The sequence below is a fragment of the Saccostrea cucullata genome, unplaced genomic scaffold (assembly GCF_032062105.1).
Source record: "Saccostrea cucullata isolate Sc308-1 unplaced genomic scaffold, CSIRO_AGI_Scuc_v1 ctg4758, whole genome shotgun sequence".
Classification (NCBI taxonomy): domain Eukaryota; kingdom Metazoa; phylum Mollusca; class Bivalvia; order Ostreida; family Ostreidae; genus Saccostrea; species Saccostrea cuccullata.
The window spans coordinates 11,994-24,837 of NW_026930204.1; the positions used below are offsets into that span (position 1 = coordinate 11,994).

Genomic DNA, 12,844 nt, shown 5'->3' on the forward strand with positions numbered 1-12,844 from the left:
CTACATCATGTACATGGCAACACAGAATGTGAAGGTGAGATTTTAACTTGTATGATTCATTCTGATTTGACTCAATTTTTCACACATGACATGTAACCTACAGTATTACAGGTGTAAATTTCATTCAGGACATTACCGCTGGCCATGTAACTGCTGGTGTGGGTGATGGGATGATTCGTCTCGCTCACTCTGGCTCTAACAGCTTCTACCGGTACTTGTTGCTCTGAAGACAAAGATCTGGACACAGACAGTGTGACATAGTCTTCAACTGGTTCTGAAATTAAAAAAAATATTTGTGTTTGCTAAACATGCCAAATGTCATAATATTTGTAACATTACCAATGTTTTCCTATATCCATATATCAAAAGAAAAGAAATTGAGTGTCAATAAATCGTTTTTCAATTTGAATATGCATTATGTTACTTTGATTTGGGTGTGGTTGCTGCATTGGTGGCACATGTTGCTGTACACTCTTGCCCATTTGAGGTAACCTTGTTTCAGATGTAGTTGTTAATCTTTGTGTTGAGGAATCTGAGTGTCCTCCTAATGGTGGAAATAAATCTGTGCTATCTATGCTATCTGCAGGGGAAAATGGACTTCCATTAGTAGCTGACTGAGATCTATTTTGACTGCTGCCAATGTCAGATGTAGGTACAGTGCTTCCACTACTTGGAGGAACTCTTGCTAGCTGGGGAGGATTTAATGAGGGTGTGCTGCCACTTGCGGTGGTCCCAACTGTTCCATTGGATCTACATGTACTTGCTGCTGCGGAATTGTTTGTGTTTTCAGAAGATTCTCGAATACCTTGCGTCATATGCTGGGAAACTGATGTTACTGTAAGCTCACCATTAGGTTGTGAAGTCTCCTGCATTGAAGGTCCATCTAGGGCCCTCTTTAACTTCAACCATTCTTGTTCATTACTTTCCCAATCATTCACAAAATAGATACAGGTCAGCTGCCTTAATTCCTGAGGGATTCTATCCTCTGGTACATTTACTGATATTGGAATAACACGATGGGAAGCTATACATTCTGGGCGTATGGATTCATCAATGAGTTTTTTAAAGGCAGCCATCTGACAATAACGCACCCAACAGTTTTTCAAGAAACCTTCAGTTAAAATTAACAAAACAAATTGAGAGGAATCAACTACCCTGAAAAGTTCACTGAAAACATTTCTTCCAGGAATGCAGTCTCTGTCATGGTAATTATTTCTATCGTATCCCCATCTTGTCAGACATTCATCAGCCCTCTTAACAACATTTAACGATAGCTCAGTTTCCTCAGTTGAAGCTAAACGTGATCTTGCATGATCGTAAATAATCAGACAATCGTATTCTTTAGTCCTTGTCCTCGACATTTCCCAAATTTGTCGTAAAAACCGGTCCTACTGATAATTTAAGGTTCCTAAAACGTTATTATTTGGCTAGGTTACTTTGTAATATAGCTGAAAATCGGTTATTTTGGTCATCGTCTCAACAACAACATTCATGAACTTGCCTATCAAAATAATATTTGAATGACGAACCCGATCAAAATTGTCATAAGGGGAAGCTGTGTACTTTTTAGCTCACCTGAGATGAAAGCTCAAATGAGCTTTTCTAACATTTTGTCCAGCGTCCATATCCGTCTGTCTGTAAATTTTTCACATTTTCTACTTCTTCTCCACAACCACTGGACCAGTTTCAACCAAACTTGCCACAAAGCATCATTGGTTGTTTATTCAAGTGAAATGTCTCACCCACTTTCAAGGGGAGATAATTAAGAAAATATGGTGGCATGTTTTTAAGAATCTTTTCCTCAAGAATTACTGGGTCATGAAAGATGAAACTGAGGTGGAAGCATTCTCAGTTAGTGTAGATTCAAGTTCGTTCAAATCATGACCATGCCAAGAAAACCTTAGCATTCTCTCCGTATAGCAAACTCAATAAAAGCCGAATTAACATTAAATTAATCTGTGATTCTTCCCCTGGGAGACGCGCGGAAACAATTAATGTCTGCAGTTTTGAGGGAGGGATCTTAAAATTTACTGGGTTAAAATTATAGGTAGAATATTAGTTATTTAGAAGCCTTTGCCCCCCCCCCCCCCCGTGTGTTTTTGGGGGGGGGGGGGGAATGAAAATAATTATAGTAAAGTAATTCTTTAATAAAATAAGCTGCCTTTCAATTTTTTTTACGTAATTCAATTTCAAAATATTTTTTCTCAGTACAAATAAATTGACATCGGGTAGTTGTGGAAGTACCGCGTCGAAATATAGATAAAAGAGTACCAAATTTCCGGAAGTTTACATCATTTCCTGGTTGAACAAGATGGAGACGAGTACTGAATGGGTAGACGTTACCCGATTGGCTATGTGTATATTTTCATTTTAAAGTGAATATTTCCTTTTGATTGTTTTTTTCTTATTTTCTTCAGTCCAATATTTTTTTTTTTAAATAAACGTATTTTGAAAATAAAGATATTTGACAGTAACTTTTTAGGGTATTTGTACTACTTCCTGGGGTAGAAGTTTATTTTTTCTTTAACTAAGAAAGCTTAAAACCTAGGATCCACCCCCCAAAAGTCTGCTGCCGTAAATTGTCTTGCTGGCGTTTTGGGAATATGGGTGATTTGCATCAATTACACTTTTATTGACTCCATCGCTGTCGAAATCGGACGAGATTTCTTGGCATGCCCCGGGGTAGGGTGGGACCTCAAGGGTAATAGGAATAAGCTCGCCCTCTCCAATTTTTATCTGATATTTCCTGGAGCCCCTCCCCCCCAGGGAGAGTGCTATATTATTGCTGAAGGATCCTCAGGTATGTTCAAATCATAACCCCGGGGGTAGGGTAATGTGCCACAATGGACGTTCATTTAGGGAATTATTAATATATAGGAAAAATCTTTACAAATTTTCTCAAGAACAACAAAGCCTTGATTAGTCATATTGATATGGACGCATCCTCAGGTAGTGTAGATTCTAGATTCAAGTTTGTTCAAATCATTACCCCTGGGGTTAGGGTCGGGGCAATTGGGGATCAAAGTTTAACATAGAATGTAAAAATGTGTATTAATCTTTTCAAGAACAACAAAGCCATGATAGCTCGTATTTATTAGGAGGCATTCTCGTTAGTGTCAATTCAAGTTTATTGAAATCATTTATTTGGAAACATTTTCAGGTAGTGCAGATTCAAATTTGTTCAAATCATGGCCCCAGGAGGTAGGGAAGGGCCAAAATGAAAGTTCAAACTTCTAGGGGGAAGCCTCAGTAACTCAAAAAATATGTAAGCATTCTTAGTGTAGATAAGTTAATTCAAATCATACTACCCTTTTTAGGGATAGGTTGGGACCAATTATGCATTTAAACTTTTTCAATACTGGATTGATGTTTGCTGTTTATTCTAGTCACAGTGCTCAGGTGAGTGATGTGGCCCATGGGCCTCTTGTTTCACTTTTAAGGTATTTTCGTCCTGCTGTGATGTCATAGATTTTGCAAAATGATCTATTATTAATGTACAGGGGCGTAGCAACAGGGGGGGGGGGGGGGTCCTGGCCCCCCCACTTTTTTCACCAACCTTACTGATACTATAGGAAATGTTAATTGAAAGCCTGGTTGCCCCCCCCCCCCCCCACTTTTAGTGATGTACCGAAAATGTAGTATTAGAATTGGTGCTGAAAGTAGTTGACACTGAGAAAAAGATTACCTCCCCCCCCCCGGCTGCCCCCCCCCTTTCAAAAACGATGCTACGTGCCTGATGTAAACGCACACCCGCATTAGAAATATATCTTCTGGAAGAATGTTTTACAATGGTTATAATGAAAATAAGATGTGTTTGTGAAACACTGAAGCCCCCGTATGGCAACAAAGCAAAGTTTAAACTTTTCTTAAATGCATATTTAATATATCGGTACCCAAAGTAGGGTATTCTCACTGGAAATACAATTGTGAAATATGAAAGTAGGTCAAGGTTAAATTTTTTTCATGAGTATGGAAATTTCCAAGGTCAAAGTGGTATCCATTGAAAGGTCTTGCCACAAAGAATACATATGTGAAGTAGGGAAGCCCTAGCTCTAATCCTTCCAAAGTTATATTTTCAGAAGTAGGTCAAACTCCACCTTTAAAGAGTCAAAATTCTTCATATCAAATGAAGGGTCTTCTTAAAAGAGTTACATATGTGAAGTATAAGAGCACTAGCCATAACCCTTCAAAAGTTATGGTTAAAATTGGTTTGTAAAAGTAAGTCAAACTCCAAAGTCAAAGACAAAGGGCCAAACTGAAGTTCTTGGTATCCAATGAAGGGTCTTCTTACAACGATTACATATGTGAAGTATGAGAGCACTAACCCCCACTTTTCAAAAATTATAACCAACGTTAAAGTTTTTTAATGCATACAGAAAATTCCAAGGTCATGGTAACTACTTTCATGTTTCACAATTGTATTTCCATTGAGAGTACCAAACTTTTACTTACCATAACTTTTAAACGGTAGGTGCTAGGACTTTTATACATCACATATGTATTTTTTTCTAGCAAGACCTTTAATTCGATACCAACAACATTGACCTTGACCTTGGAGATTCCCTTACTTATGAAAAGACTTTAATTTTGACCGTAACTTTTGAACAGTAAGGGATAAGGTTTTTATACTTCACATATGTAATCCTTGTGGCAAGACCTTTTATAGAATACCAACAACTTTGACCTTGACCTTGAAGTTTTCCTACTTATAAAGAACTTGAACTTTGGTCAAAACTTTCGACTGGTAAGAGCTAGGGCTTTCATAGTCATCACAAATTATCAGAAAGCAGCAAGGATTGTATAAAAAATAAAAATAGCGGCACAAGTTGCACTTGATCGAATAATTTTGAAACCGTTTCTATTGGATATATGTGAACTAGTAGTTTGACTGATGTGTTATTGAGAGAGTTAATGTAGCAAGATAAGGATTATTTCCGGGACAATGGAGAGAAAATATAGTCCTGGTCGATGGGTAGCAGAATCTTGCCAGCTTCCTAAATTTGAAGATACATCCTTTAACTGTTTTATCATACCAATGCAAAACCTGGAGGATAACAGTCTATTAACAGATAACCGAGAAGTGTTAGTAGCTTTCAAAGCAGTGCATGATTAGCTCACTTGACTAACCCTCCGCAAATTGATTCAAAAGTAAAATCTTAAGGATGCGGATAGCCAGGTATTAGCTCACTTGACTAAAACGGAGATTAGTCAATTCAAATTCACAACGATTACTGTGGAATCATTTAGATTTCACGGTGATTCGATTTTCATTCGTTGGTTCTTCTCCTGCCTTAATTAGCATTCTTAAGGAATGAATAAAATATAGGTTTACAATGAAGTTGTCAAGATTGTAGCACTCATAGAAAACACATCTGAACCGTATAGTGGTTTATTTGAAACTCAACAAGTATATAACATAACGTTATAGTAACGTCTATGACGTCATAGTACTGCGACGTCATAGTTCGGCAAAAGTCACTTACATAAACATGATTATATTGACAAAGGTAATTAAGAAAAGCACTTATGTTTATAATTCACAACATTCTCCGGCTCACCAAAGTGTCCATATTTCACAACATTCTCCGGCCCACCAAAGTACGAATTGAGCAAGTCCTTGGACTGAGAAATAAAAGGAAATTTGAATGAATGATGAATAAAAATCCTCGAAAAGTTATTCGCAATGTCACATGAAATGTACGCTCTTCCACTTCATAAAAGTTTGGATTTGCTCTATGTCTTTGAGTTATGTACCATCACATATATGAAAAAAGTCTCACAAGAAATTGTCTTTCTCTTCACTCTAATGTCCGAAATACTCCCTGATGAACGCATTCTCTTTAGCTTGAATTTGCTCCTTATGCTGATCAATCTGATGATCCATAATCTTCACCTTCCTCTTCATCTCTGCGATCTCATCCCGTGACTCGATGAGGTTCTTACTGTATGTCCTCTCGACATCTCTGAAAGTTTTGAATGTTTTCTCCTGTTGCCTGATATTGCTGTCATCCTTGGAAATCCTCTTGAAATCAACAAACTGCATGCCATGAACTTTGTTATCCTCTGCGTAATTCCGAGTTAGATTGTTGTTCTCATTAGTGTAGCGGTTTTGTTCCTTTTCTATTTGGTTGACAATGTTCATCTTTTCCTGGGTCTCCTCTCTGTAACTCTGTTCTAGGTTATTCTTATGAATGTTATCTAGTTTCTTGGCTATCTCTGACTCCCTCTTCAAACCAGTAATTTGATCTCTTGGAGTTTCTCTCTGCTGCTCTACATCTGAGTGAATATTTTCTCCAACTTGTTGAAGTTTCCTTTGAGGTGCCCCCTTTGACGATTTGAGCCGTTGTATCTCCTGTTTGAGTGTATTAACTTCAACTTCTTTTTTCTTCAACTCTTCAGCTTGATTCTCAGCTGTCATCTGATTTGTAGCAATTGACTGTGCATGAATTTTGGTCTGAAGCATTGCAAACTGGGTATGTAAAATGTTAACATCTTTCATGGTTTTCTCACTCAAAATCCTCTGTTCTGATATCTGCTGTTCCAATGTAGCAATGACACTTTTATAGTTCTTATTTTCGTCCTGTAGATTCTTGATTTCCCTGGTCTTTGCATCCAGTTCAGAATCAGCCTTTGCTTGTAATGTATGGGTATTCCTCCTTTTGGTTTTGACTGCATTATGAGCAGTGCACAAACTTGTATGGTGACGTCTTTTACAAATTTTACAATTGAATTTTGACTGACATTCTGCAACACAATGTCTCCCTAAACAATTAAAGCACAGTTTGTCTCGTCTGACAATTTTCATCCGGTCATTGTGTTTTATGTATCTTGTACATCCACTTGAATGATGTGACTCCTTGCAAAATGTACAGCATACTCGATGATTCCGAGGACTGTAGTTCCGTTGTGGTTGCTCATCACTGGATTCAGAGTGCATGTATAATATAGCTGTAGCACGGTCTTCTGTTGTGTCCATATGAGTTCCTGCTTCTAGTATGTGAAGTTCCTTGTAAAGAGCCTTTCGTAAGTCGCCTAGTAACCAGTCAGTAGAGCCATGTTCACGTGCCAAATTCTTGCGTATTTCAGTAGGTAATTTGTTCAGAATCACAGGTACTAGAAGAGAACCGTATGTATCTTGAGCTTGTCCGTAAGATTCTAAACCTCTGATGTATGTCTCCACTTGGTCATGAAAATGACGCAGGCTTGTGAGATTATTCTTGGGAGCGGGTAGGTCCAAGAGTGCTTGCATGTAGGACTGAGTTATCTTGTGTTTTTGTCCAAACCTTTCATGTAGAAGCTCAATCGCTCTGTTGTAATTTGCATGTGTGAGTGCAAATCCTGAAATGGTGTTCGATGCCTCTTCTGCTACTAAAGACTTTAAGTAATTAAACTTTTGAACTTCTGTCAATGTGTTGTTGCTATGAATAGCCGAATCGAATGAATCCCAGAATGACTGCCACTCCAACACATTTCCCTCAAAAATGGGTAAGTTTAGTTTTGGTAGTTTGTGAAAGTTAGCACTGTTTGAATTGGAAAAGCTTGTAAAGGACTGATGACCTCTGGAATTTTCTCTAAAATTATGTGATGATTGACTATTCCCTCCTAATTGCGAATTCTCATCTTGATCTAAGAAACTGCTGGCAACTGCATTTTGTTCCAAGAAATGTTTCTTACATTTCCTCATTTTAGAATTAAGATTGAAATTGTACTCATCTGTCTCCAGTATTTCTCTCTCAATATCCTCCTCTGCTGTTTCTGTTAGAATATTTTCATCCAGATCTCGAAGAATTTCCTGTTTGTCCGTTAATGTCTCCAAAATTGTCTCAATTTCCTCTGAATTTGTATTTTCTTCATCCAGTCTTTTTAGAAGTCTGGTTACAGCACTTCTCTGTCCTGCTCTTACTGCCTTCAGTTTAGATGTCATCTCTCCTCTTTCGTCACGGCACCAATGTCAAGATTGTAGCACTCACAGAAAATACATCTGAGGTTTTCTTTTGTATGTATAATACATGAAATTATGTCCCCTCGAATCCACGACCCCCCCCCCCCCCACCGGATTTTAATTATTTCCGTAGTACTCGGGAGTTATTTTATCTATTACTTGGATCTAAACAAACTTGAATAGGTCAACAGAGGACCTAGTTAACGATTTTATGATCAGTCCACTCATCCTGAAAATAGAATTTGATCCACCAAAATGGATAATATACGCTAATTATATTCATTATCTAAATATCATGGAGCTTTGAATTGACATTGAAGAACTAAAAGCTGCCTATTTCATTTTGCACTGGATACACCATTCAATATCAGCCTCTTGGAATTTGTTGCATCTTGCGCGCTCATTTTGTCAATGAGAGATTGATCTTGTAATTTGTATTTCTGATCTAAATGGTATTCTAGACGGAAAATGCATCCGAATCTAAGCACTATATGCCCTAATTTAGTACACGTGTATACACCAAACATTCAGTGGGTAAAAGAATTATGCAAATTTTTCATGTTTTTTTTTTTTTGGCCCGATCGGTGCAAAAAGCAACAGCGTTGATCAAGGGGCATTCTACTGGAAGAATAATTGGAAATTCCTTTAACTCCATACTTCGTAAAGATCCTCATTGCCTATCGTATGTAGTTTTACGACTTGATACAGTGACGTTGAAATGGTATTCTACTTTTATCGTTAATAATATTCTTAATATTCCTAAACGGGCTTTAGGATTTCCTTTTGAAATAAAACAAATCTGAGTATTGTACCTTCAGTTTGTACCCTTATCAAGGATCACAACATCTGCAATGCAGTTATTTCGAACAACATAAAAAACAAGTGTTTACTGGCATTCGAAACACGTCTATTAAGCTTTATGGTTATTATGTTTTCAAAATCATCTGGCAGTAATCTTTGTGTTTTCTCTTTTGTTTCTGGATATTTTCCAAAATGGCCTCACGTCGCGTGCTTAATAGGTAACTGGTGTTAAAAATGTGCATTTCATTACTCCAACATATACAATTTGAAAAATGACCAAATGCTGACTTTTCATACTTATTGTATAGACCATTATTTACACACTGAATTGTCTGAGGATATTTTTTTATTATTTCCCATTCATGACAAGGAGCACACGACGGGCATGACCGGTCAGCAGAGAGTACTCACTCCTCTATGGCACCTGATCCCACCTCTGATGTTTTAGAAAATACTGCATGTTCGTTATCTCCATATATTTTAGCATTAGTTGATTAGTACTAAACTTAATTCCCGGGTATTCAAGAGTGAAATTTTACAATGCAATAAATACAGCTACATTCATAGAAGCGTTTTAAATGTGATTGAATAAAAAAAGATACTATACCCCCTTTTTCTACAGATATAGAGAAAAACGTACATTTGTGGCTTCGCCGATCAAATAATCGACAAATATGCATATTTTTTCCATGCTGAAAAAGTAGGAATTAATCACATTACAGGTATGCGATGAGATCACAGTGGCAGACTACTGTGAGTAATAAAGAATACAAAAGACGTATCTGACACTTCAAAAATAAACAAATTTCATTTCTTTTCATCTCCATAAACAATAAGGCTCAGCTCTTCATGGAAACAAACATATTTTTTTTTTAATTTGAAAGTACTCATCAAAAGTTTACTTCTTCCAAACATGGCACAGATATCAAACAACAATTCATATCGCAAGACAGCGAACTGGAAAAAAAATTAACAAACGTTTAAACAAAACACTTAGATGGTATATTCAAGTAAAGTGTCAAATTTATGACTCCGTCCGGACTTCACGTTCAGTTTGACTTTGGCACCAGCAGGGTAGCCAACACTAAAGTCCACATAAGCCTCGTATATGTTCGGTTCAACTTGATCCATCTTGATCCAATCTTCGTGAACCTTGAGCTGAACATCCACGGCCTTGGGTACCAAGAACCGGAATTTCACGGACGGTTCTTTAATTCCTTTCATAAGCATAAGCGGTTCATAAAGGTAGCACCCTTCCTGTTTCCAAAGAGGATACTGCTTTGGAAACGATTCCACATATCTGTCCACTTTCTGGATATTTAACAGGTAATTGTAGACATTGATCATGTTTGGCCCAGCTTCAGAATTAGGTAAAGCATAGATCTGAAATTTAAAGAATCCAGTTCTTGGAACAGCAATTGTGAAATGGTACTCGGATCCCTGGATTTGCGTAAGCACAAATTGGTTACACTCTCCCTTTGGATCCACGCCTAAAAGTTTGGTGGTGAATCTCGTTTTCTCGGTTGTTCCTATGACAATTTCCACTTGGTTAGTGTCCGAATGAATGACAGGATCTGGGTGGGATAGAGTGGTTAATCCGTAAGGGTAAAATTTGGCCTGGGGACCAAGGTACCCCTCCGTCAATCTTGGAAGTTCAACCTGCGCCATTGTTACTGTCCACCTGAAATATGCACTTTAGCTGCCTTTTTGTCCGAATTCGTTTTTAAAAAACGTGCGTGATTTTGTTGATCGCCTCAAGGTTCAGAAGTATAAATATTAAAACACGCTTCAATAGAAATACGGTATTCCCTTAATATTAATAAACAAAGTGTATGTCTTATCCCTGGCTTTGATATAAATGTAAAGTAATTATTCTCTCGCTTGTAAGATGCCAGATTGACTAGGAATATGATGTAGGATCCCTCCTGTAGTGCAGAGCTGTGGGGCTTACTTATCAGAGAAATCGCCGAACAGCATGTGTAAAGAGAATGCAGCAGGGGCCCGCACGGGTTGTCTATATAAATATAGATATCAGCTTTCTCCTTCGTTTTATGTAATGACTCAATAAAACGCGGTATCTTCAAAGCGTCATAACAAAACCATTCTGAGTGTGGTTTTTGTTTATTTTTCAAAAAACAGGCGTAAGAGGAAAGGAATTGCTACCCACACATCCACTTCAAGGATACATTATAAACAATCATTCTCACTTATTCCAGCTCGTAGACTCTCTGCTAGACGTGATAGCTACAACATATGTTTACCGAATTCCAGTCGGCAAACTTTTTTTGGCAAACCTTCATAAAGAATATGCATGTTTAAGATCACATAAAAATTAATAGGATATCCAGTGCTCATAATTTAAAAAAAAAAAAAAAAATTAAAAATTATGAGTTACATGTATGTACATGCTCTTACTACGATGAGATTATGGTGAAAAATGATTTGTCCCGATAAATTTTATATCAATTTGCAGAATGTTACAGCCATTTTTATATCAATAAATATTAATTTTAGGTGTATAAATTGCATAAGAAGCACGTGAATCTTAAGGATATCCGATCCTCAGCCAGGAATGATAACTCCAAAAATTCATATTTAATTTGAAATGCATCAAAATGAAGCTTAAAAATGAATTTTTTTCATGCAACAATTTTCATTTTATTCATCTTAATAAGGTTCAAGGTTTTTGGAAGTCTTAGAAAAGGTCTCAGAAAAGTTGACATTTGGACCCTATAAAAGGGAAAAAATGAATAGTTTTAGAGAAATAAGATTTTCTTGAACCCAGCCTTAGATACAAATGCTTATTAGCATGATATGAAATAAGAAGTGATTTGTGGTGTCTTGCAATGATAGCAAAAGCCTTTTACACTATGTATTATAGAATACATGACAGAAATAGAAGACAAAAAATACCAAATAAGTATAAAAATCATGACAAATTCTCTGAATGCCTGGATACCTATTATTTTTTAACCTAAAATATATTTGTTGATCAATTTGCAATTAGAAAAAGCATTGCTGATATTCCAATTTGTTTTATCTGCAAAAATATAGGAGATTTGACAATCTTCCCTATATAATATGATCAACTTCAATCTTTAATTTTAAAGAAATACTGTGGATAAATTTACATAACTTTATGAATTCAGAGATACTTTTATGAGTATTTTTGATTACTTAACTGCTAATTTTATAAACCTGAGGATCGGACTACCTTAATTAATAAGGAAGTAGATTTCTGATCAAACAAGACACCAACTGACATATCATTTAACCAAATAAAAATCCACACTATGTACACGAAACATGCACAAGGAAAATGAGTTTCTTTTTTTTAGCTCGCCTGAGCTGCAAGCTTTTCACATTTTAAATCTGAAACTTATGTGGACGCATCCTATGGTAGTGTAGATTCCAATTTGTTTAAATCATGACCCCCGTGGAAAGGGCAGGACAACTTTAAGGAATCCAGGTTATATAGGAAAAATCTATTAGAGTCATATATGGCGTATTTTTGATAAGTTCAACTAACTAAAATTATAAAGATCCTTCTATTTGTTTTGTTTTTGTTTTTTTTAATAAGGATAGAACTTTCCTGTAAATTACACAATTTAAATCAATCGCGTTCCATAGATATCACAGATTTAAAACAATAACTGATTTATTTCCGACTCGGAATTAAATAGCAGACACAGTTTAAAGTCAATATAACTGTAGAAACTGTGGATATTTAAGTTCAAAATCGGTGAAAATTTGAATTTGAACGTAAATAAAAAATATCATGTAAATCTACACTTAATCTCGTATTTTTATTTTTTAGCTCAGATACGCCATACATATATATCTTCTGAAGAACCATTTGACCACGACAGCTGAACTTTAAGTGGGAGCATCATTGGGTAGTGTAGATTCTAAATTGTTCAAATCATGGCCTCTGGAGTAGGGCGGGGCCACAATAGGGAATCAAACTTTTACACTGAAATATTTTATTAGAAAAATTGTTTAAAATCTTCCTCTCAAGAACCTCTGATAACGTAATGTTGAATCTTATGTGAATGCAAGCTGAGGTAGTGTAAAGCCAAAGTTACTCAGGTGAGCGTTGTT

The 12,844-nt window shown here is 36.5% G+C and overlaps 2 protein-coding genes across 2 annotated transcripts; both read right to left on the reverse strand.

Annotated features, from left to right (window-relative positions):
* Positions 1–5,803: 5,803 nt before the first annotated feature.
* Positions 5,804–7,924, reverse strand: LOC134283249 (uncharacterized). Its single transcript, XM_062765694.1, has one exon. It carries the CDS (start codon positions 7,922–7,924, stop codon positions 5,804–5,806), a length of 2,121 nt encoding a protein of 706 aa, XP_062621678.1.
* Positions 7,925–9,526: 1,602 nt separating this feature from the next.
* On the reverse strand, positions 9,527–10,780 carry LOC134283255 (kyphoscoliosis peptidase-like). The gene has a single exon (XM_062765698.1). It carries the CDS (start codon positions 10,409–10,411, stop codon positions 9,737–9,739), a length of 675 nt encoding a protein of 224 aa, XP_062621682.1. The 5' UTR covers positions 10,412–10,780; the 3' UTR covers positions 9,527–9,736.
* Between the last annotated feature and the right edge of the window lie 2,064 nt (positions 10,781–12,844).

Coding starts and splice junctions, on each gene's coding strand:
- LOC134283249 (XM_062765694.1), bottom strand. CDS start 7,924: ATGACATCTAAACTGAAGGCAGTAAGAGCAGGACAGAGAAGTGCTGTA.
- LOC134283255 (XM_062765698.1), bottom strand. CDS start 10,411: ATGGCGCAGGTTGAACTTCCAAGATTGACGGAGGGGTACCTTGGTCCC.